The sequence below is a fragment of the Lepisma saccharinum genome, chromosome 10, assembly GCF_977018435.1.
Source record: "Lepisma saccharinum chromosome 10, izLepSacc3.1, whole genome shotgun sequence".
Taxonomy (NCBI): Eukaryota; Metazoa; Arthropoda; class Insecta; order Zygentoma; family Lepismatidae; genus Lepisma; species Lepisma saccharinum.
The window spans coordinates 8,396,533-8,419,887 of record NC_139238.1 but is presented as its reverse complement, the minus strand read 5'-3'; the positions used below and the strand labels follow the sequence as shown (position 1 = coordinate 8,419,887).

At 38.9% G+C, this 23,355-nt stretch overlaps 1 protein-coding gene across 1 annotated transcript in view; it reads right to left on the bottom strand.

Annotated features, from left to right (window-relative positions):
* LOC145993743 (O-acyltransferase like protein-like) overlaps positions 1 to 23,355 on the bottom strand; it is a 95,219-nt gene that overhangs the window by 58,249 nt on the left and 13,615 nt on the right. The window contains exon 4 of the mRNA XM_083129494.1: positions 5,305 to 5,513. Within this exon, the coding sequence (XP_082985620.1) occupies positions 5,305 to 5,513 (209 nt within the window). The remainder of the gene's footprint in view (positions 1 to 5,304; positions 5,514 to 23,355) is intronic.

Here is a 23,355-nt window from a genome sequence, read left to right as displayed (position 1 = left end):
ATTAGGTCATAAATGCATTTATTAAAGGTAATATTTTTGACAATTATAAGGTCATCAAAATCCTAGCCCTGTTAATTAAATTACTTATTATAATTAAATTTTGTAAAATAATGACATAATTATTTTAATTTAGACATTTAGGTTATTATCATTTCTGAGACACTTGTTTTGCAACCTCCCGAAATATGTTTCTAGATATGTGCCTCTACATGGTTACAAACTTCGTACTTTTCCGATAAAGATTACGATACTGGCAACCCTTGTTAGAATCGCTCCGGTTTCTAGAACTGTGAAGCTTCCAACGTGATATCTACCATACTCTGAAAGTTTTGAGAATGGAAGCCTTAAAATTAAGAAAAGAATATTATTTCCACTACATCTTCTCAAAGTACTCTCCACCACACTCTATACAACGTGTCATCCGTTCAAACCACTTTTTGAATGCTGAACGCCATGCGTCATGCGGCATGCTACAAAGACACTGTTCATATGCAGCCACCACAGCTTCAGGTGAGTCAAATCGACGACCACGAATGTTTTCTTTCATTTCAGGAAAAAGAGAAAAAATCACATGGGGCCAGATCTGGGCTGTAAGGGGGATGGTGTAATGTTTTGACTCGTGACTCGTTCAGAAAATCTGTTGTCTCCCTTGCGGTGTGAGCAGAGGCATTGTCATGATTCCGTGCAGGCCTGGACGGTTCCTCCTCAACGCATCGAACACTTTGGGCAGACATTTTGTCGTGTACCATCTGGCAGTGACTGTCTTTTGTTCTTCAAGTGAAACTGTCACAATGTGCCCACCAGCAGAGAAAAGAACAGATCATCATTTTGCCAACACTTCTTGATCTCTTCACTTTTGTTGGAGGATCCTCCCCAGGGAAGACCCAGACTGATGACTGCCGCTTCGTTTCAGGATCATATTGGTATATCCAGCTTTCGTCACCTGTTATGATGTTAAAAATGTTTTTGATCTTCCTCCACTGAATTTGTCCAACATTTCCTGGCACCAATCCACTCGTGTTCTTTTCTGCTCAATTGTTAGGTTGTTGGGGATCCAGCGATGAAGTTTTTCATCCAGGATCTGTCTAACTGCTGCCGATCCAATATTTAGGCTTGTCTGAATCTGCACATATGTACATCGTTGAACTTCTCTCAACATTTGTTCAACTTTCGCCACATTTTCATCTGTTGTGGCTGTTGCAGGCCGCCATGAACGATCTTCATCTTCAAGGGAGTCCCTTCCTCTCTTAAATTCTGCAAACCATCGATAGATGGTGGCTTGCGAAGGGCAAAGATTCCCAAATGCACGGTGCAATCTTTCACGACACTCACTCTTGTCTAAACCAACTTTGAAGTCATAAAAAATCATAGCGCGGAAATGCCTTCGTTTCAGATCCATCCTTGCTCGAAATGAAACCTCAACTGCCGCTGTGTAAACTATCATGCTGAGTCAGCCCATTGTTGGAGCAAGTTGAAACTTGCAGAGTTTGCTATTGAAATGGCAATCTAAATATAGAAACACCAGCAGCATGTTGCGTTGGCTTATTGTTGTTGATTCTCAAAATGTTCAGAGTGACCTCGTACCTTGAGCAATCCTTGCACTGAAAGGGATCTGTCCTTCCTGATCCGAACTTTGCGCTCGAAAGTTGACGGGCTGTTCATATTGACGAATTAACACAGAAGACACCATTTTTTTCCAGTTCTGTCTGGTGAAGCCGAAGAGGTGACTTCGATAGAAAAAAAAAGTGGGTCAGCATTTTTCGTGCACCTCGATCTAATTCTTGTCCTTACGTAACTCTTTCTCCTTCTTTATTTTCTTCCTTCCATTCATAGCTGGAAGGACTGGTGGAAATGAATTTTTTAAAAAAGAAAATATTGCTCATACACACGTGACTTTGTTCTTATATAATAATATAATCGCAAGAAAAGTTGAAAAGTTGAAATGAATAACTGACGACCATTCTTTCCAATTTTACAACCACTTCAGTTTAATTTGCAGTAGAGGCGTGTCCAGCAATTTTGTAAAGGGGTTATTACGTCGTGTTGAGTAGTCAGTTCCTTTATACATCCGAGGATGTTTTTTCTTTAGCAAAGCTGGGGCTATAGATGGAATTTATCCATTAAACTTGTTCTGTTAGGATTTGCCGTTTGAATTCACTCTGTATCCATGATTAATTTATCCACCCCTCGAACTTCTTCGTGATACCTCCCATATTGTTTTTTACAATATTGCTACCTTCTTGGCCTAGGACATCGGCACAGCATGCAATACCTCAGGGTAAGGTTCTTTATGAAGAAACCTCGGATTTTTAGATTCTAAAAAATGTGCTTTTAGGTTACTGAAATAGGCTCTAAAAATCCGAAAATAGGTTCTAAAAATCCTAAAATAAAACCTTAAATTAGGCTCGAAAAATCCTGAAATAGGTTGCAAAAAGACTTAATTTGGTATACAAAATTCCTGAAAAATACAATCGTTAAAAACAAAATTTCACAAGAACCGTAATAACCAAAAATATTAATTTTCTAAACAAAGTTTCATTTCTTTATATCATTTTCAAAATTATCTACAAATTATTATAATAATACACTTGTGCTGTTAGAAAAACTTACTTGTTGATATCAAAAAATGAATTACGTATGTATAATTTGCTGCACAATATCAGGGTGACTACTCACTTGGAATTCCTTGAATTCCGGGAATTACATGTGAATTATTGGCACCGGAAATTATGCCGTGAATTATCGGCTCTGGAAGTTATTCATGAATTTTGGCAAGACATGAAATAAGGTACAAGCGGATGTTCTCTCTATTCCATTTTTTCTCCGTAGACGTGAAAAATTGCAACTTTTCTATTGCATATTCCATTAAATTTATACATGTTTATAAAATGCCCTGAGGCAAGTTTCTCTCAGTTTAGCTTTTATTTCATTCAATTTTTTCAGGATGAAAAAGAAAGCTACACAGAAAAAAACAACAAAATTTTCTCAATCCTTTTACTTTGTTAGTATCTTTTACAGAGCAATATATCTGACAAACGGAAGATTATTACAAAATAATTTATCTTGAAGTTGATTAGGTAAATTTTTTGTTACATTGGAATCATACAAACCCTTTGCATTGTTAATAGTTTTGTGTATGGAAGGGAGGGTGAGATTCGGTAATACGTAAGGTTAGAATAGATAAAACATCTGCTTGTATCCTTGAATTTTTGGAAAGTTCACCTTCAAAACCAGGAATTATACTTGAATGTTATCATGGTCCCAGTGACCACCATGAATCTTTTTGCGTTATCCACACTCAAACTCCACCTTTTGTCTGTGAGGATCATTTCATGTGCTGAAAATTATCTTCCAACAGAAACATAGTCAGTGGTGCTAATTTGAATGCTGAAATATTACTTCGCAAGGCGTGAATGCCAAAAAGGACCAAACTGACGCGAAAGTGAGCAAGGCCACACAGATCAGAAGTTTGCACTTGGGACTGTGCAGGCCAGGGGCGCCGACTTGTCAAAATTATTGGGGGGGGAGCTCTGATCACTGAAAAAATGAATGAATGACTTACTCCCTCCTTTTTTAAAAAAATAAAAATTACGTCTTCGTATAGCAGTTTTTAAGCAGCTATTATATTCCTCATGCAAATTAAATGTAACATGAAAAACTTTTAGAAAATGTTTCAAAGTCTCTTAATGTCTTTTGTGTCTGCTCATTTGTTTTTTTCTTAGATAACAATTAACATTTTTATTTAAAAGTAAGCTATGTATTTACATTAAGAGGCCAACCTAACAGTTTGATGCTGGCCTCGGTAGCCGAGCGTGTTGGGTGGTCGACTCAACTCGCTTTGATCTGGAGGTCTCGGGTTCGAGTCCCAGCGAGGGCATGGGTGTGTTTTAATGTCCGCAACAGACTTGTAAAGAAAATACATGTGACAGGTGCAAATAACCTTAGTGTTGACGTACCCATAAAAATAACGAATATTTACAATATTTAACAGTTTTATTTAATTATTTACATAAATGCTAACACAAATCGCAGGAAAATAGTTTTACTTTTTTGTTCTTACTACAATATTTTACTTTTTAAATTTAATTTTGCAATAATAAAAAAACACATAGCACGCTGTGCTTTAGCAATAATGCCTTTGATCATAGCCGTTCCCGCTTTCGCAATAGTCTACAGACTTTTCATAAGCTTTCCTTGCGTACTTTACCGCAAGCCAGTGTTAAATAAACTCAAAGACTTTAGAATTATTTTCCCCTTATTTTTTGGACTAGAGGAAGAGATTTAGAGGATAACTAAATATCGTACATATCAATATTGCCTGAAAGTTGTGTTTACAACCTCAAATTCCTCAGAATTCACTAAACAACATACTGATATAATTGTCATATCACCTTGTTATTTTGAAACTCTTTTTAGTAAAAAATTTTAACAATACTCATAATTATATACTTAGTAAATAGTAATAAGTCATGTATTTTGCTGTCTCCGGTCATAGACCCCCCCAAAGTTGATGGTTTAGCGTTCTCAGTCCCCCAAAGTTGATGGTCTGGAACATTTCAAATGTGTATTTAAAGTTAAGTTCATGTGGCACAATTCAGATTAAACTTCACAAGAAAAGCAAAATAATACATTAGATCCTCTTAACCAAAATTATTTGAGGGGCTCTGATTTTTTTTCGTAAGTGTACTTGTCAACTATCTTTCAATTTTCCTCTTTTCTTATAATTCATTGTTGCACATTCGACTTGATTCAATCACTGATTATAATTATCAAGCTTTCCATCTTCGTTTCAATTATTCTTTACACCTTTCTACTTTGTTAAAATTTATTTTATCCTTTATCACTGGTGCTGCCATCTGTTACTGTCTAAGTCAAACATTTTCCTTTTATCGTTCCTATGGACACAACGCAATCCTTAAAATGTACTTACACCACGAAATTGAAAATTCGGAAATCCCACTCTCTATCTATGACACACACATACACACACACATTCACACACACACAATTACACACAAGACTCCCTGGCGGAACAACAGTGTGTTGACTATCATCCGTTTTAAAAATATTAAAATCGTTGCTGATTTTGAAATAACCTTATTATACATTGATTTATTTTGTGTACTTTTCTTCGCATTTCTGCAACATTTCACTAATCGCGAAGATGAGGATGAGCGAGGATATGATGGAATTGATGAAGGGACAGTCACAAGAACACCCATGACCAGACCATACCACTCCGCAACGGAGGTCGACCTATTATACATGTATACCTATGTAATATATAGGAAGAAATGTACTTACATTGCCAGGACCGTATTCGTCGTTACTTTTTCCTTTCCTGAGACATAACACATGTCCCTCTCCACCTTGGCCTTAATGATGAGTCCGGAAGTGACGTTGAATGGTTGGATGGTGTCAACCAGGCTGGTCTCCAGATCGGAGGCCGTGCAAGAGGCTGGGATACAGAAAGCCCAGGTGATGGTTGTGAACCGTGGAATAAAATAACCAGGCTGAAAGAATGGTATAAAAGTTTTATCCCTTGCGGCTGAAAACTATTAGTAATATAAGCATATGAAGAGCGTGTTCTTGTTGCTTGTTGCATTGACACACAAAACACGAGCGTGTTGAATAGTTGACAGAGTTTTTTCTTGTCTCGATACCAATCCTAATCTATAGTAATATCTGATCATTAAAATTACCCGTAATGTTACCCATAAAACCGATATACCGATAAGGATTACCATGTCGATTAGGTTTATATGTCTCAATCTTAGTTAACACTTAACTAAAGCAGTGCTCGGAAATTTGTCTTTTAATATGTTACTGCGTTACCATTACAGTAACTCGGATACATTAACTGGTATTTGAAAAGTAACTATGCTTTTACTTTTACAGTTACAGCTGGGAGGGCCTTCCCGATGGCGTAGTGGTAACGTCGTTGCCTTGTAATCAAGGGGTCCCGGATTCGATACCCGGTGGAGGCACAGTGGTTCGGAACCTTATTTAAACCGTAGGTCCAGTCCCTTTCTGTGCATAAAGTGGCTTTCAAACAACAATTCAACATCTACTCCTGGTATCGGCTGGATATTTTATTGCAAAGAATACAATAAATATATGGAGAAATATGAAATACGTATATGAAGACACACACACGCACCGCTTATGGGGGAACACTCGCTTGTGTGGTGGTAACGTCGTTAGTAGTGTAATTGGATTGTTTCAAAATAATACTTAGTAGGTATTGTTTTTTTTACCAATTGAATATCATTTTTTTGACATATTTTGACAATTTTTTGTCGATGTTTTAGCGTTTGACGATTTTTCAGTGCAATTTTCACCGTATCTCATTTGTTTCCCACTCGTACTTGGTAGGTATGCATTTGTAGCCTCTTTTTTATCAATTGAAAATCAGTTTTTGACATATTTTGACAAATTTTTGTCGATGTTTTAGTGTTTAGCGATGTTTTTGTAAAATTTCCTATTTTTCCCTTTTTTCCCACTCGTACTTGGTACGAATGCCACGATCTTACGTGATATAACTTAACCTATTCATTTTTTTTTCGTGCTAAACTACACGAGAGCCTCTACGTGCTTTGACCTACTTTAGAGTAGAACCATAAAGACAGAGCTGCAACCGAAAGTGAGGCTCGAAGTGAGGCTCGGTGAGGCTCGCCTTAATGGTTTGCTCTTGTAAGGCATGAGCCCTATTTTCTGGCAGTGTTGCCAGCTTCTTACTCGAAAAAATCACCAAGGTTTTTTTCTTGGTCTAACCTATGTTATTGAACTGCGTCGTCACGTCCAAACCTGCATGATTTCCGAACACTATTGGTTTTATTCATATTTTTTCTTACGTATAGGTGTATATGATGAAACCCCAAACAGATTTTTCCTAAGTCTTACTGTTTCCAAGATAACCCCACTTCCGGTTGCTATTTTGGATTTCTGAACATAGGTTCTACTCATACTTTTTCTCACGTATAGGTGTACCTGATGAATCTGCAAACAGATTTTTCCTAAGTTTTACAGTTTCCAAGATAACCCCACTTCCGGTCGCCATTTTGGATTTCCGAACATAGGTTCTATTCATATTTTACTTACATATAGGCGTACGTGACGAATCCGCAAACAGATTTTTTCTAAGTCTTACCGTTTCAAAGATAACCCCACTTCCGGTCGCCATTTTGGATTTCCAAGCATAGGTTCTATTCATATTTTACTTACATATAGGCGTACATGACGAATCCGCAAACAGATTTTTCCTAAGTCTCACCGTTTCCAAGATAACTAGTAGAGGAAGTTAGGGCATTCAACGTCCTCTTGTGGTGAGCTGAAGTGGTGAGCTCGCCTTAATGGATTTCTATCGTAAGGCATGAGCTCTATTTGATAGCGCAGTGTTGCTAGCTCCTTACTCGAAAAAATCACCAAGGTTTTTGGGGTAACCTAACCTAAAACAAGGAGTTGGCAAGTTTTTTCTTGCAGTGTTGCCAACATCTTACTCGAAAAAATCACCAAGGTTTTTGGTTTAACCTAACCTAAAGCAAGGGGCTGGCAATTTTGGCCATTTTGGATTTCCGAGCATAGGTTCTATTCATATTTTACTTACATATAGGCGTACATGACGAATCCGCAAACAGATTTTTCCTAAGTCTCACCGTTTCCAAGATAACTAGTAGTGCAATTAAGCCGGTTCTAAGCCCGAAAATGAGGCTCGGTGAGGCTCGGTGAGGCTTGCCAAACCTCAAGAACTTATTTTTTCTCCATGTTTCGCGTCTTATTTATTGCGCTGACGATGTTTCACAGCGTAGAAAACAGCACCAAAACATCAAAAACTTATTTTGATTATTTGGAGCTCACTAAAACCTCAAAAACTTATTTTTATTAATTGAGGTTCACCAAACCTCAAAAATTTTTATTTTTTCTCTATGTTCAGCGCCTTATTTATTGCGCTGACACAACGTGATGAGTAAATAATGCAGTCTCTTATTCTTGAAGGATGAATGCATCTTATCGTAATTTTCCAAGCCCCGGTCAAATGTTTGTATATCGTGACTTTTGTAAACCTCTCTCTCGGGAACGATGTGCCATACACACGCGCGTGCACGCCTATATTGTGACGCAAACAAACAAACAAATAATATTTTTTTTAAGATTCTTGCCCCCTAACCCCACTTCCGGTCGCTATTTTGGATTTCCGAGCATAGGTTCTATTCATATTTTACTTACATATAGGCGTACGTGATGAATCAGCAAACAGATTTTTCCTAAGTTTTACTGTTTCCAAGATAACCCCACTTCCGGTCGCCATTTTGGATTTCCGATCATAGCTTCTATTCATATTTTTTCTCACATATATGTGTACACGATGAATCACCAAACAGATTTTTCCTAAGTCTTACCGTTTCCAAGATAACCCCACTTCCGGTCGCTATTTTGAATTTCCGAACATAGGTTCTATTCATATTTTACTTACATATAGGCGTTCGTGGTGAATCAGCAAACAGATTTTTCCTAAGTCTTACTGTTTCTAAGATAATCCTACTGCCGGTTGCTATTTTGGATTTCCGAACATAGGTTCTATTCATATTTTACTCACGTATAGGCGTACGTGATGAATCCGCAAACAGATTTTTCCTAAGTCATGAATTGGAGGGTTCTATGGCAACTTATATTAATTCTCGTAAGAGAACAGAAAACACAAAAAAAAAACAAAAAAAACAATACTGTGGTCACTACAACAAATAGTCTTCTTCAACCCCTATCCAACAAACCAAAAAAATCATCATCCTAACTAGAACCATGTAACTAATATTGTGATGACTCATATTAAACACCTCTTAATTGTATTACTTATAAGGGTATACTATTGCACAATGTTTTTGCAACAAGTTATTACGTAATATTGTGATGACTCATATCTAATGCTTTTTGTTGTATTAACTATAAGGGGGTAAACTATTACACAACATATTGCAACAAGTTATGACGTAATGTGATGAGTCATATCTAACGTGGCGTCTTCTGATTGGTTAATTATTACAAATGTTTTCAATACGGTCCATATTTTTATTATATGAAACGGCATACACTACAGATCAGTCAGTCTCGTGAGAGCAGCCGAAGAGTACGGACGTCCTGTTGCAGTGCTCCTTGTTTTTTGTAAAAAAATAGGTATTTAATTTTCTTTGAAGCTACATACCATCTATTATTTCAAGTTCAAAGGTGTTTCACGTGGTTTTTCATAGTAATTTCGACCAGATTGAATTTTGACGTGATCGTGCATTTTCTATTTCACCTCAAGAAATTATATATAAATAACATACCTGAAAATTGTATCGCTATATACTAGATTTTTTTGATTTCTGTGATTTTCGAAAAAGCAATGGCATCCACCACCAGTTTCAATTGTAAAAATGATAAAACTGAATGTGTTACTTGTGGGAAGCTAATCTCAAGGAACAATTTATCGGTACACAGGGCAAGATGTAGCGAAACAGGTTCGAGAATTAATCGTTCGTTACCTTCTAAGCCTTGTGCTCGATGCGGAAAAATGATCAGCATTGCAAATTTAAGTAAACACCTCAAAATTTGCAAACCATCGACCGGACAAGCATCGAAAAGAAAAATCGATAATGCAGATACGGAAGCTTCCACTTCCAAGCAAATTAAATTATCCAATGAACGCAAACCAATTAGATCTGCATTTAACGACCAACTCCAGGATTTTTCAATTAAGTCAGAACCAGGCCGTGACATCCTTAGTTTCTTGGACGAAACGAAAACACCTGTACTAAATATTTTGAAAGATAAACTTGAAAACAACTCTATAAAAGTATATGTTGTTCTGTTTTCCGAATACGAGAAAGTCGATGGCACAACGAGTATTTTTTATTATTGTACAAAAAACCAGACTCTTTATTTTGCCGACGTCGAAAATTTGGACAACTTCTATTATAAAGTTTCCAACGAGCTGGTTAAGAAACACGACGATTTCGAGGCTAAAGGGTCGGGATGGTCTCTGTGTGGAAGTCCTCACACGTTAACCGTTTACGTGAACCGATTCTCGCCTCTTCGAGCTTCCAGCTACATTCCTCTTCCACCGAACATTCAACACAAGAGGGCCGTGTTAAATATACAGAACAGCGATAACAAGTGTTTTCTCTGGTGTGTGTTGGCTGTACTGCATCCTGTTCATTGCAAAAATAATCCACAGTGGGTTGGACATTACAAACAATACGAGACCGACTTTCAAAGTGTAATGTCTGGCATTGAATACCCGGTGACATTGTCGGATATAACAAAGTTCGAAAATCGTACAGGAAAACGCATCGCTATTAATGTGTATTCCTTCACGTCAGATAAATATCTCGTGCATCCCGTCAGGATAAGCGATATCGACGATGACGATGCTTGTGTAATAAATCTTCTTCTTATTTCCAACGAGGATGTTCATCATTACACGCTAATTCGTTCTCTATCACGTTTGGTCAGAAGTCAAACTACCAAGTATGCAAACAACATCGAAGTTTGCCCGAGATGCCTAACCACGTTCGACGATCGTGACCGACGTGATCATCAAAATCTTCATAGTCGTCAAATTGCTCTGGAGAAACTTGCCGAACATAAAATTTATTGCGGTGACAACAGACCGGCTAGAATGTTGATGCCCGAAACGAACGAAGTCGAAGAATTCAAAATGCACAAGGCATTGTTGGAACATCCCGCAATCATCGTCGCAGATTTCGAGGCGTTCCTCAAACCACTCTCCTATTGCGAACCGGATCCTGAAATTTCCTCCACAACGCCGTACCAGCTTCATCAACCTAATAGTTTCGGCTATGTTGTTGTGCGACGTGATAAAATAAATGAAGCATATATATACCGCGGGCCAAATGTAATCGAACACTTCCTGGAAAAAATGGTGGAGGAGGTTGAGGTAATTGGTAGCGTACTGCTTACATCAAAACCGATGGCACCTTTAACTGAAAATGAACTTCAAAATTACAATTCCACTGAGGTGTGTCCGGTATGTGATCAAAGTTTTACTGATGAGAACAAAAAAATATTCCACCACGATCATTTCAGCGGAAACTACATAGGTGGAATTTGCAACACGTGCAATCTTAAAATCCAGAAACCTAAATTCATCCCCATATTCTTTCACAACGGAAGCGGATATGATTTTCACCACCTGGTGAGACATCTTGGCTACGATCCGAAACGTATAGGTGTCTTGGCCGAGAATGAAGAACGCTACATTAGTCTCAGCAAGCAAGTGTCGATTCCGGGAACGAAAAATACAATCGAGATGCGCTTCCTGGATTCGTATAGATTTCTCTCTGCAAGTCTGGATGCTTTAGCGAACAAACTCACCGACGATCAATTTAAAATAACTGGAGCTAGTTTTCCCAACGTAGACATAGAACTCGTTAGACGTAAAGGGATTTATCCTTACGAATACGTTAGTGATAATTCTAAATTTAACGACGACGCTCTTCCACTTCCAAGAGAATTTTACAGCAGACTCAGAGAGAAAGGAATCACGGACGAAGAATACCAACACGCGCAACTCATGTGGGAGAAATTAGGATGTAGGACACTCGGAGACTACCACGATGCCTACTTAAAATTAGACGTGACGATACTCGCGGATGTTTTTCAAGCGTTCAGGAAAACGGCAACGAATATTTATAAATTAGATCCAGCGTATTTCTACAGTCTACCGGGATTAGCGTGGTCGGCAATGTTATTCCAGACAAAGGTCAAGCTGGAACTGATATCGGACGTTGACATGTTGCTATTTATCGAAAGAGGGATACGAGGTGGAATGGTGCAATGCGTACAGAGACATGCAAAAGCTAATAACGTACACATGAAAGAAGATTACGATTCAAATCGAGCATCGAATTACATCTTCTACTCTGACGTTAATAATCTCTACGGACATGCCATGGTACAGAAACTTCCTTACGGGGGATTCGAATGGTTAGATCCCACTTCGATAGACATTATTCATTTCGACGATAGCGAGTGTGGTTTCTTCGCAGAGGTAGATCTCCAATTCTCCGACCACCTGCACGACACGTTTTCGGATTTGCCTCCGACTCCCGAAATCAAATGTCCACCCGACTCGGTTCAAGACAAGCTTTTGTTAACATTGGACCCTAAACAGAGATACGTCGTCCACTACAAGAATCTCCGGTTTTTGATTGGGAAGGGTGTTCAGATAGTGAATGTTAGACGAATACTAAAGTTTAAACATTCCACGTGGTTAAGACCTTACATAGAAACTAACACACAACATAGAACAGCTGCCACTTCCGATTTAGACAAGGACTTCTTTAAATTAATGAACAATGCGGTGTACGGAAAGACCATGGAGAATGTTAGAAAGCACGTAGACGTGAAATTAATTTCCGATAAGAATAAATGTCGGAAGTGGATAGCCGATCCTAGATTCAAGTCGAGAAAAATTTACAACGAGAATTTGGTACTTTTCAACCTAGATATAAAATTGATGAAATTTAGAAAACCAATTTACGTTGGTGCAACGGTTCTTGACTTGTCGAAACTTTACATGTTCGAATTTCATTACGACGTGATGAAACCCTTCTACAATGATAAGATATCACTTTTGTACACGGACACCGACAGCTTCATTTACAGCATACAAACACCTAACCTATACGAAGACATAAAAAATCCTTCCATGCTCGAGTATTTCGATACTTCTGCGTATCCTCAACCCAACAGATTTGGAATTCCATCTCGTAACAAAAAAGTCCTAGGTAAACTGAAAGATGAATGTAACGGTGATATTATTGTCGAGTTCGCGGGTTTGCGTTCGAAGATGTATGCCATGAGAACAGAGAGTAGCGTCACGAAGAAAGCAAAAGGTGTGGGCAAGAATACGGTGGAGAACAAACTCACCTTCTACGATTACATCGATTGCCTTTACTCACAATCGACGATACTAAGTATAGAACAAAGAATCCAAAGTGTAGACCATGTGATTACAACAAACGAAGTTAGGAAAGTAGCATTAGATCCGCATGACGATAAAAGATGTATTTTGTCTTGTGGAATCCACACGTTGCCTTGGGGACACTATTGTTTAGAAATCAGTAAAAATTGTAGGCAATGCAAATGAAAAAAAACTTTAACTGTCTCACATACACAATAAATAACTAGCAAGGACAATGAATTTCTTTGGTTTCCGAAAGCAAACAATGGAGACTGTACACCGCACGGTAGATCATGAATTTCTACCTTCCATGTTATCTAAACTCAACGGCCTGTTGATCAATCAATTTTTGGAACGCTGCTCTTCTTGCTGGAACAGTGACGATTTCGGATTCGCGACGATCGACATGACGAGGAAACCCAACGACGGAAAATACAGAAACAAAATCAACGACTTTCTAAACGTTGCAACGTTGTGAGAAACATTCCGTACACCGTCGTTGGGTTTCCTCGTCATGTCGATCGTCGCGAATCCGAAATCGTCACTGTTCCAGCAAGAAGAGCAGCGTTCCAAAAATTGATTGATCAACAGGCCGTTGAGTTTAGATAACATGGAAGGTAGAAATTCATGATCTACCGTGCGGTGTACAGTCTCCATTGTTTGCTTTCGGAAACCAAAGAAATTCATTGTCCTTGCTAGTTATTTATTGTGTATGTGAGACAGTTAAAGTTTTTTTTCATTTGCATTGCCTACAATTTTTACTGATTTCTAAACAATAGTGTCCCCAAGGCAACGTGTGGATTCCACAAGACAAAATACATCTTTTATCGTCATGCGGATCTAATGCTACTTTCCTAACTTCGTTTGTTGTAATCACATGGTCTACACTTTGGATTCTTTGTTCTATACTTAGTATCGTCGATTGTGAGTAAAGGCAATCGATGTAATCGTAGAAGGTGAGTTTGTTCTCCACCGTATTCTTGCCCACACCTTTTGCTTTCTTCGTGACGCTACTCTCTGTTCTCATGGCATACATCTTCGAACGCAAACCCGCGAACTCGACAATAATATCACCGTTACATTCATCTTTCAGTTTACCTAGGACTTTTTTGTTACGAGATGGAATTCCAAATCTGTTGGGTTGAGGATACGCAGAAGTATCGAAATACTCGAGCATGGAAGGATTTTTTATGTCTTCGTATAGGTTAGGTGTTTGTATGCTGTAAATGAAGCTGTCGGTGTCCGTGTACAAAAGTGATATCTTATCATTGTAGAAGGGTTTCATCACGTCGTAATGAAATTCGAACATGTAAAGTTTCGACAAGTCAAGAACCGTTGCACCAACGTAAATTGGTTTTCTAAATTTCATCAATTTTATATCTAGGTTGAAAAGTACCAAATTCTCGTTGTAAATTTTTCTCGACTTGAATCTAGGATCGGCTATCCACTTCCGACATTTATTCTTATCGGAAATTAATTTCACGTCTACGTGCTTTCTAACATTCTCCATGGTCTTTCCGTACACCGCATTGTTCATTAATTTAAAGAAGTCCTTGTCTAAATCGGAAGTGGCAGCTGTTCTATGTTGTGTGTTAGTTTCTATGTAAGGTCTTAACCACGTGGAATGTTTAAACTTTAGTATTCGTCTAACATTCACTATCTGAACACCCTTCCCAATCAAAAACCGGAGATTCTTGTAGTGGACGACGTATCTCTGTTTAGGGTCCAATGTTAACAAAAGCTTGTCTTGAACCGAGTCGGGTGGACATTTGATTTCGGGAGTCGGAGGCAAATCCGAAAACGTGTCGTGCAGGTGGTCGGAGAATTGGAGATCTACCTCTGCGAAGAAACCACACTCGCTATCGTCGAAATGAATAATGTCTATCGAAGTGGGATCTAACCATTCGAATCCCCCGTAAGGAAGTTTCTGTACCATGGCATGTCCGTAGAGATTATTAACGTCAGAGTAGAAGATGTAATTCGATGCTCGATTTGAATCGTAATCTTCTTTCATGTGTACGTTATTAGCTTTTGCATGTCTCTGTACGCATTGCACCATTCCACCTCGTATCCCTCTTTCGATAAATAGCAACATGTCAACGTCCGATATCAGTTCCAGCTTGACCTTTGTCTGGAATAACATTGCCGACCACGCTAATCCCGGTAGACTGTAGAAATACGCTGGATCTAATTTATAAATATTCGTTGCCGTTTTCCTGAACGCTTGAAAAACATCCGCGAGTATCGTCACGTCTAATTTTAAGTAGGCATCGTGGTAGTCTCCGAGTGTCCTACATCCTAATTTCTCCCACATGAGTTGCGCGTGTTGGTATTCTTCGTCCGTGATTCCTTTCTCTCTGAGTCTGCTGTAAAATTCTCTTGGAAGTGGAAGAGCGTCGTCGTTAAATTTAGAATTATCACTAACGTATTCGTAAGGATAAATCCCTTTACGTCTAACGAGTTCTATGTCTACGTTGGGAAAACTAGCTCCAGTTATTTTAAATTGATCGTCGGTGAGTTTGTTCGCTAAAGCATCCAGACTTGCAGAGAGAAATCTATACGAATCCAGGAAGCGCATCTCGATTGTATTTTTCGTTCCCGGAATCGACACTTGCTTGCTGAGACTAATGTAGCGTTCTTCATTCTCGGCCAAGACACCTATACGTTTCGGATCGTAGCCAAGATGTCTCACCAGGTGGTGAAAATCATATCCGCTTCCGTTGTGAAAGAATATGGGGATGAATTTAGGTTTCTGGATTTTAAGATTGCACGTGTTGCAAATTCCACCTATGTAGTTTCCGCTGAAATGATCGTGGTGGAATATTTTTTTGTTCTCATCAGTAAAACTTTGATCACATACCGGACACACCTCAGTGGAATTGTAATTTTGAAGTTCATTTTCAGTTAAAGGTGCCATCGGTTTTGATGTAAGCAGTACGCTACCAATTACCTCAACCTCCTCCACCATTTTTTCCAGGAAGTGTTCGATTACATTTGGCCCGCGGTATATATATGCTTCATTTATTTTATCACGTCGCACAACAACATAGCCGAAACTATTAGGTTGATGAAGCTGGTACGGCGTTGTGGAGGAAATTTCAGGATCCGGTTCGCAATAGGAGAGTGGTTTGAGGAACGCCTCGAAATCTGCGACGATGATTGCGGGATGTTCCAACAATGCCTTGTGCATTTTGAATTCTTCGACTTCGTTCGTTTCGGGCATCAACATTCTAGCCGGTCTGTTGTCACCGCAATAAATTTTATGTTCGGCAAGTTTCTCCAGAGCAATTTGACGACTATGAAGATTTTGATGATCACGTCGGTCACGATCGTCGAACGTGGTTAGGCATCTCGGGCAAACTTCGATGTTGTTTGCATACTTGGTAGTTTGACTTCTGACCAAACGTGATAGAGAACGAATTAGCGTGTAATGATGAACATCCTCGTTGGAAATAAGAAGAAGATTTATTACACAAGCATCGTCATCGTCGATATCGCTTATCCTGACGGGATGCACGAGATATTTATCTGACGTGAAGGAATACACATTAATAGCGATGCGTTTTCCTGTACGATTTTCGAACTTTGTTATATCCGACAATGTCACCGGGTATTCAATGCCAGACATTACACTTTGAAAGTCGGTCTCGTATTGTTTGTAATGTCCAACCCACTGTGGATTATTTTTGCAATGAACAGGATGCAGTACAGCCAACACACACCAGAGAAAACACTTGTTATCGCTGTTCTGTATATTTAACACGGCCCTCTTGTGTTGAATGTTCGGTGGAAGAGGAATGTAGCTGGAAGCTCGAAGAGGCGAGAATCGGTTCACGTAAACGGTTAACGTGTGAGGACTTCCACACAGAGACCATCCCGACCCTTTAGCCTCGAAATCGTCGTGTTTCTTAACCAGCTCGTTGGAAACTTTATAATAGAAGTTGTCCAAATTTTCGACGTCGGCAAAATAAAGAGTCTGGTTTTTTGTACAATAATAAAAAATACTCGTTGTGCCATCGACTTTCTCGTATTCGGAAAACAGAACAACATATACTTTTATAGAGTTGTTTTCAAGTTTATCTTTCAAAATATTTAGTACAGGTGTTTTCGTTTCGTCCAAGAAACTAAGGATGTCACGGCCTGGTTCTGACTTAATTGAAAAATCCTGGAGTTGGTCGTTAAATGCAGATCTAATTGGTTTGCGTTCATTGGATAATTTAATTTGCTTGGAAGTGGAAGCTTCCGTATCTGCATTATCGATTTTTCTTTTCGATGCTTGTCCGGTCGATGGTTTGCAAATTTTGAGGTGTTTACTTAAATTTGCAATGCTGATCATTTTTCCGCATCGAGCACAAGGCTTAGAAGGTAACGAACGATTAATTCTCGAACCTGTTTCGCTACATCTTGCCCTGTGTACCGATAAATTGTTCCTTGAGATTAGCTTCCCACAAGTAACACATTCAGTTTTATCATTTTTACAATTGAAACTGGTGGTGGATGCCATTGCTTTTTCGAAAATCACAGAAATCAAAAAAATCTAGTATATAGCGATACAATTTTCAGGTATGTTATTTATATATAATTTCTTGAGGTGAAATAGAAAATGCACGATCACGTCAAAATTCAATCTGGTCGAAATTACTATGAAAAACCACGTGAAACACCTTTGAACTTGAAATAATAGATGGTATGTAGCTTCAAAGAAAATTAAATACCTATTTTTTTACAAAAAACAAGGAGCACTGCAACAGGACGTCCGTACTCTTCGGCTGCTCTCACGAGACTGACTGATCTGTAGTGTATGCCGTTTCATATAATAAAAATATGGACCGTATTGAAAACATTTGTAATAATTAACCAATCAGAAGACGCCACGTTAGATATGACTCATCACATTACGTCATAACTTGTTGCAATATGTTGTGTAATAGTTTACCCCCTTATAGTTAATACAACAAAAAGCATTAGATATGAGTCATCACAATATTACGTAATAACTTGTTGCAAAAACATTGTGCAATAGTATACCCTTATAAGTAATACAATTAAGAGGTGTTTAATATGAGTCATCACAATATTAGTTACATGGTTCTAGTTAGGATGATGATTTTTTTGGTTTGTTGGATAGGGGTTGAAGAAGACTATTTGTTGTAGTGACCACAGTATTGTTTTTTTTTGTTTTTTTTGTGTTTTCTGTTCTCTTACGAGAATTAATATAAGTTGCCATAGAACCCTCCAATTCATGACTTAGGAAAAATCTGTTTGCGGATTCATCACGTACGCCTATACGTGAGTAAAATATGAATAGAACCTATGTTCGGAAATCCAAAATAGCAACCGGCAGTAGGATTATCTTAGAAACAGTAAGACTTAGGAAAAATCTGTTTGCTGATTCACCACGAACGCCTATATGTAAGTAAAATATGAATAGAACCTATGTTCGGAAATTCAAAATAGCGACCGGAAGTGGGGTTATCTTGGAAACGGTAAGACTTAGGAAAAATCTGTTTGGTGATTCATCGTGTACACATATATGTGAGAAAAAATATGAATAGAAGCTATGATCGGAAATCCAAAATGGCGACCGGAAGTGGGGTTATCTTGGAAACAGTAAAACTTAGGAAAAATCTGTTTGCTGATTCATCACGTACGCCTATATGTAAGTAAAATATGAATAGAACCTATGCTCGGAAATCCAAAATAGCGACCGGAAGTGGGGTTAGGGGGCAAGAATCTTAAAAAAAATATTATTTGTTTGTTTGTTTGCGTCACAATATAGGCGTGCACGCGCGTGTGTATGGCACATCGTTCCCGAGAGAGAGGTTTACAAAAGTCACGATATACAAACATTTGACCGGGGCTTGGAAAATTACGATAAGATGCATTCATCCTTCAAGAATAAGAGACTGCATTATTTACTCATCACGTTGTGTCAGCGCAATAAATAAGGCGCTGAACATAGAGAAAAAATAAAAATTTTTGAGGTTTGGTGAACCTCAATTAATAAAAATAAGTTTTTGAGGTTTTAGTGAGCTCCAAATAATCAAAATAAGTTTTTGATGTTTTGGTGCTGTTTTCTACGCTGTGAAACATCGTCAGCGCAATAAATAAGACGCGAAACATGGAGAAAAAATAAGTTCTTGAGGTTTGGCAAGCCTCACCGAGCCTCACCGAGCCTCATTTTCGGGCTTAGAACCGGCTTAATTGCACTACTAGTTATCTTGGAAACGGTGAGACTTAGGAAAAATCTGTTTGCGGATTCGTCATGTACGCCTATATGTAAGTAAAATATGAATAGAACCTATGCTCGGAAATCCAAAATGGCCAAAATTGCCAGCCCCTTGCTTTAGGTTAGGTTAAACCAAAAACCTTGGTGATTTTTTCGAGTAAGATGTTGGCAACACTGCAAGAAAAAACTTGCCAACTCCTTGTTTTAGGTTAGGTTACCCCAAAAACCTTGGTGATTTTTTCGAGTAAGGAGCTAGCAACACTGCGCTATCAAATAGAGCTCATGCCTTACGATAGAAATCCATTAAGGCGAGCTCACCACTTCAGCTCACCACAAGAGGACGTTGAATGCCCTAACTTCCTCTACTAGTTATCTTGGAAACGGTGAGACTTAGGAAAAATCTGTTTGCGGATTCGTCATGTACGCCTATATGTAAGTAAAATATGAATAGAACCTATGCTTGGAAATCCAAAATGGCGACCGGAAGTGGGGTTATCTTTGAAACGGTAAGACTTAGAAAAAATCTGTTTGCGGATTCGTCACGTACGCCTATATGTAAGTAAAATATGAATAGAACCTATGTTCGGAAATCCAAAATGGCGACCGGAAGTGGGGTTATCTTGGAAACTGTAAAACTTAGGAAAAATCTGTTTGCAGATTCATCAGGTACACCTATACGTGAGAAAAAGTATGAGTAGAACCTATGTTCAGAAATCCAAAATAGCAACCGGAAGTGGGGTTATCTTGGAAACAGTAAGACTTAGGAAAAATCTGTTTGGGGTTTCATCATATACACCTATACGTAAGAAAAAATATGAATAAAACCAATAGTGTTCGGAAATCATGCAGGTTTGGACGTGACGACGCAGTTCAATAACATAGGTTAGACCAAGAAAAAAACCTTGGTGATTTTTTCGAGTAAGAAGCTGGCAACACTGCCAGAAAATAGGGCTCATGCCTTACAAGAGCAAACCATTAAGGCGAGCCTCACCGAGCCTCACTTCGAGCCTCACTTTCGGTTGCAGCTCTGTCTTTATGGTTCTACTCTAAAGTAGGTCAAAGCACGTAGAGGCTCTCGTGTAGTTTAGCACGAAAAAAAAATGAATAGGTTAAGTTATATCACGTAAGATCGTGGCATTCGTACCAAGTACGAGTGGGAAAAAAGGGAAAAATAGGAAATTTTACAAAAACATCGCTAAACACTAAAACATCGACAAAAATTTGTCAAAATATGTCAAAAACTGATTTTCAATTGATAAAAAAGAGGCTACAAATGCATACCTACCAAGTACGAGTGGGAAACAAATGAGATACGGTGAAAATTGCACTGAAAAATCGTCAAACGCTAAAACATCGACAAAAAATTGTCAAAATATGTCAAAAAAATGATATTCAATTGGTAAAAAAAACAATACCTACTAAGTATTATTTTGAAACAATCCAATTACACTACTGTCGTTGCTATGTTATCAAGGTGTCCCGGGTTCTATATATATACTGTGCGTCTATTTCCTTGCGAGGCCGAGAGATCGGGAGAAGTGTCGCGGACGGCGCTAGCGGAGATTCCAAGATTTTCGACCAGTAACGTCCCGCTTAAGTTAACTCTCGAAAGCGTTTTGCTTCGCTCGGAATCGTTTGGAGGTTTCTAATGTGCAACACTGCATCAAGATTACTTTGCTGACCAAACCGTTAAAGTTCAATGGTTTTCGTGAGCATTGTTTGCAATCTGAAAGCTCCGAGCTTGAGTTGTTCTTTCCTTCGCGACTACAGGTGCCCTGGACAGAGCTGCGAATGAAGTGAGGAACAGACCTTGAACCAAGAGCGTGTTAATTTCGTACTGTGTGAAGGAGTGTGGTTTTTTGTTACTCGCCGTGCTACTTCATTGTGTAATTGCAGTGCGTGTGTGTTGTGTGTAAGTGAGGCGATTGAAATGCCAGCCTCAAAGTTCACGTTAGAACAAAGAATTTTTATGTATGACACTTACGTGAAAACAGACTAGTGCCTAGACATGTGTAGGCAATTTTCACAGAAATTACCTGGCGTTTCACCTCCAGGTAGAGAGACGGTTAGACGTCTTGCCCTTAAATTACGAGAAACTGGATCGTTAAATTTTAGAACCCCTAAGCAAAAACGACGGATTCTAACCGAAGAAAAGCTCGACGAAATTGGGGCAGTGTTAGAACACAGGTTAATGCTCGTTTTGCAATATTAATATAAATATCTGCATGCTAAAAATACGTTCATACAAATAAGCGGGATGTTACTGGTCGAAAATGTCGGTATCTCCGCTAGCGCCGCCCGCCACACTTCTCCCGATCTCTCGGCCTCGCAAGGAAATGGACGCACGGTATCTCACTGATCATTCATCCTCGTTTATTGAGCAACTTGCTATTCATGGTAAGCTTGATGGTAAGGTGCGAAAGGTACTAACTACACACATATGAATGGAAATACACAACACTTGAGTTAAAACCCCTACAGACTGGATCAACATGGCTTAGTGGAAAATGGTATACCTGTCTCTGCACAGCAGCTGAAGATTTTCGATGAAAGGTTATGGTCGCGACTGTACAAAGAGTCTGACTTGCGACTCGCATTAACACGTTCTTCCTCCAATCCTATTTCTCCCTCTCTCTCCATCTCAAGCTCGTAAATGACTGACCTCTCAATGTTCGCTCTCGAAACTGACTGACCACTGACCCCAGTGATCCCAGACATTTATTCCCATCGAATTTACTCAGTTACCTGTAGACTCTTCCTTGATTGCGATCGTTTACACCTATAAGTAGGGACATTGAATTTTCACGATGCGCGAAATCGCGAAATCTGAAAACAAGATGCAATTTTGAACATTCTGGACGTAACTACACCCCCAGTGATGAAATATGCATGAGTTTTATTCGCGAAGTAATGCGAAATGTGTGCTTTTACACGAAATGGACGCTTTTTCGTGAAATAACCGTGAAATATCATCAAATTAAGTAGAAAACACGCAAAAACAGGCAATCGAGGTTGTGCGCGCAAACTGTCGATTTGTAACTAAACGTTTGCCTAAAGTTTCCTACCACTTGCAGCTGAAGAACGTTTTATCTTCGATCACATCAGGAAGACGCTACAAATTGGGATTTCCCATGCACATAATCTCATTTCGAAAACTTTGCTCCCTGTCAAGCTGCATTCCTTTCTTCCCCCGAATGTCTACTCAACTTCCAGTTTCATTGAACTTTCTAGCTGTAGCAGCGATAAGATTAGTCTGTTTTTTTCCCACCGCTGGTATATACAGCTGATCTAACATTTTATTTACCGCTCTACTCAGTTTTTATTTTTCATAAATTTGTCTCCCTACCTATAAGGTATGCCCAAATGAAAAGGAGACCTTTGCTGTAGCGACGTTGTATCTAATAGAAGAAGGTAAATATGATTGCCGATAGATGGGGCGGTTTTTGTCCCAGTTTGCAGGCGTAGCGAACGACTTCGCCTGCTGTTTCCTCAGTTGGCGAGAGTGGTTTTGCGCGGACGGGTGCATTATGGATTCCTCCAGATCAGTGCAGAGAGCTGTAATCCAATTTCTTCGCGCAGAAGGCGAGCATGCTTCACAAATTTATCGCAGGCGGTACTGCAACACGTTGCTGAGGCATAAACAGGCCATCAAAAACAAGCACAGAGGTAAGCTCTCGAAGGGGATAGTGCTGTTCCAGGACAACGCTAGGCCACATTTCAATGGAAAGTCCTCACACATCTTCCATACAGCCCCGATATTTCCCCATGTGACTCCCATACCTTCGGCCCCTTAAAACAATCACTGAAAGGTCAACGGTTCAGCTGTGACAAGGAAGTGCAGAACACTGTGGAAAACTGGATCCGTCAGCAACCATGGGTTTCTACACTGAAGCGATCCACTACCTTCCTACGCGCTGGGATCAGTGCAACAATATGAATGGCAATTATGTGAAGGTATCATGTTACACACTAATTGTAATTCACTTATTATGTAATGCAAATATTCTGTAATATAATACTCTTTAGATACGTAGGTCGTTCAATATATAAGTTTCCGTATGCTGTAAAAATTTTTATTTTTAAGATACTTTAGAAAACTATACAGACATAGAGATTCAGGCATTTGTCCCACCGTTGCACCAATTTGTCCATACCCTTTGCA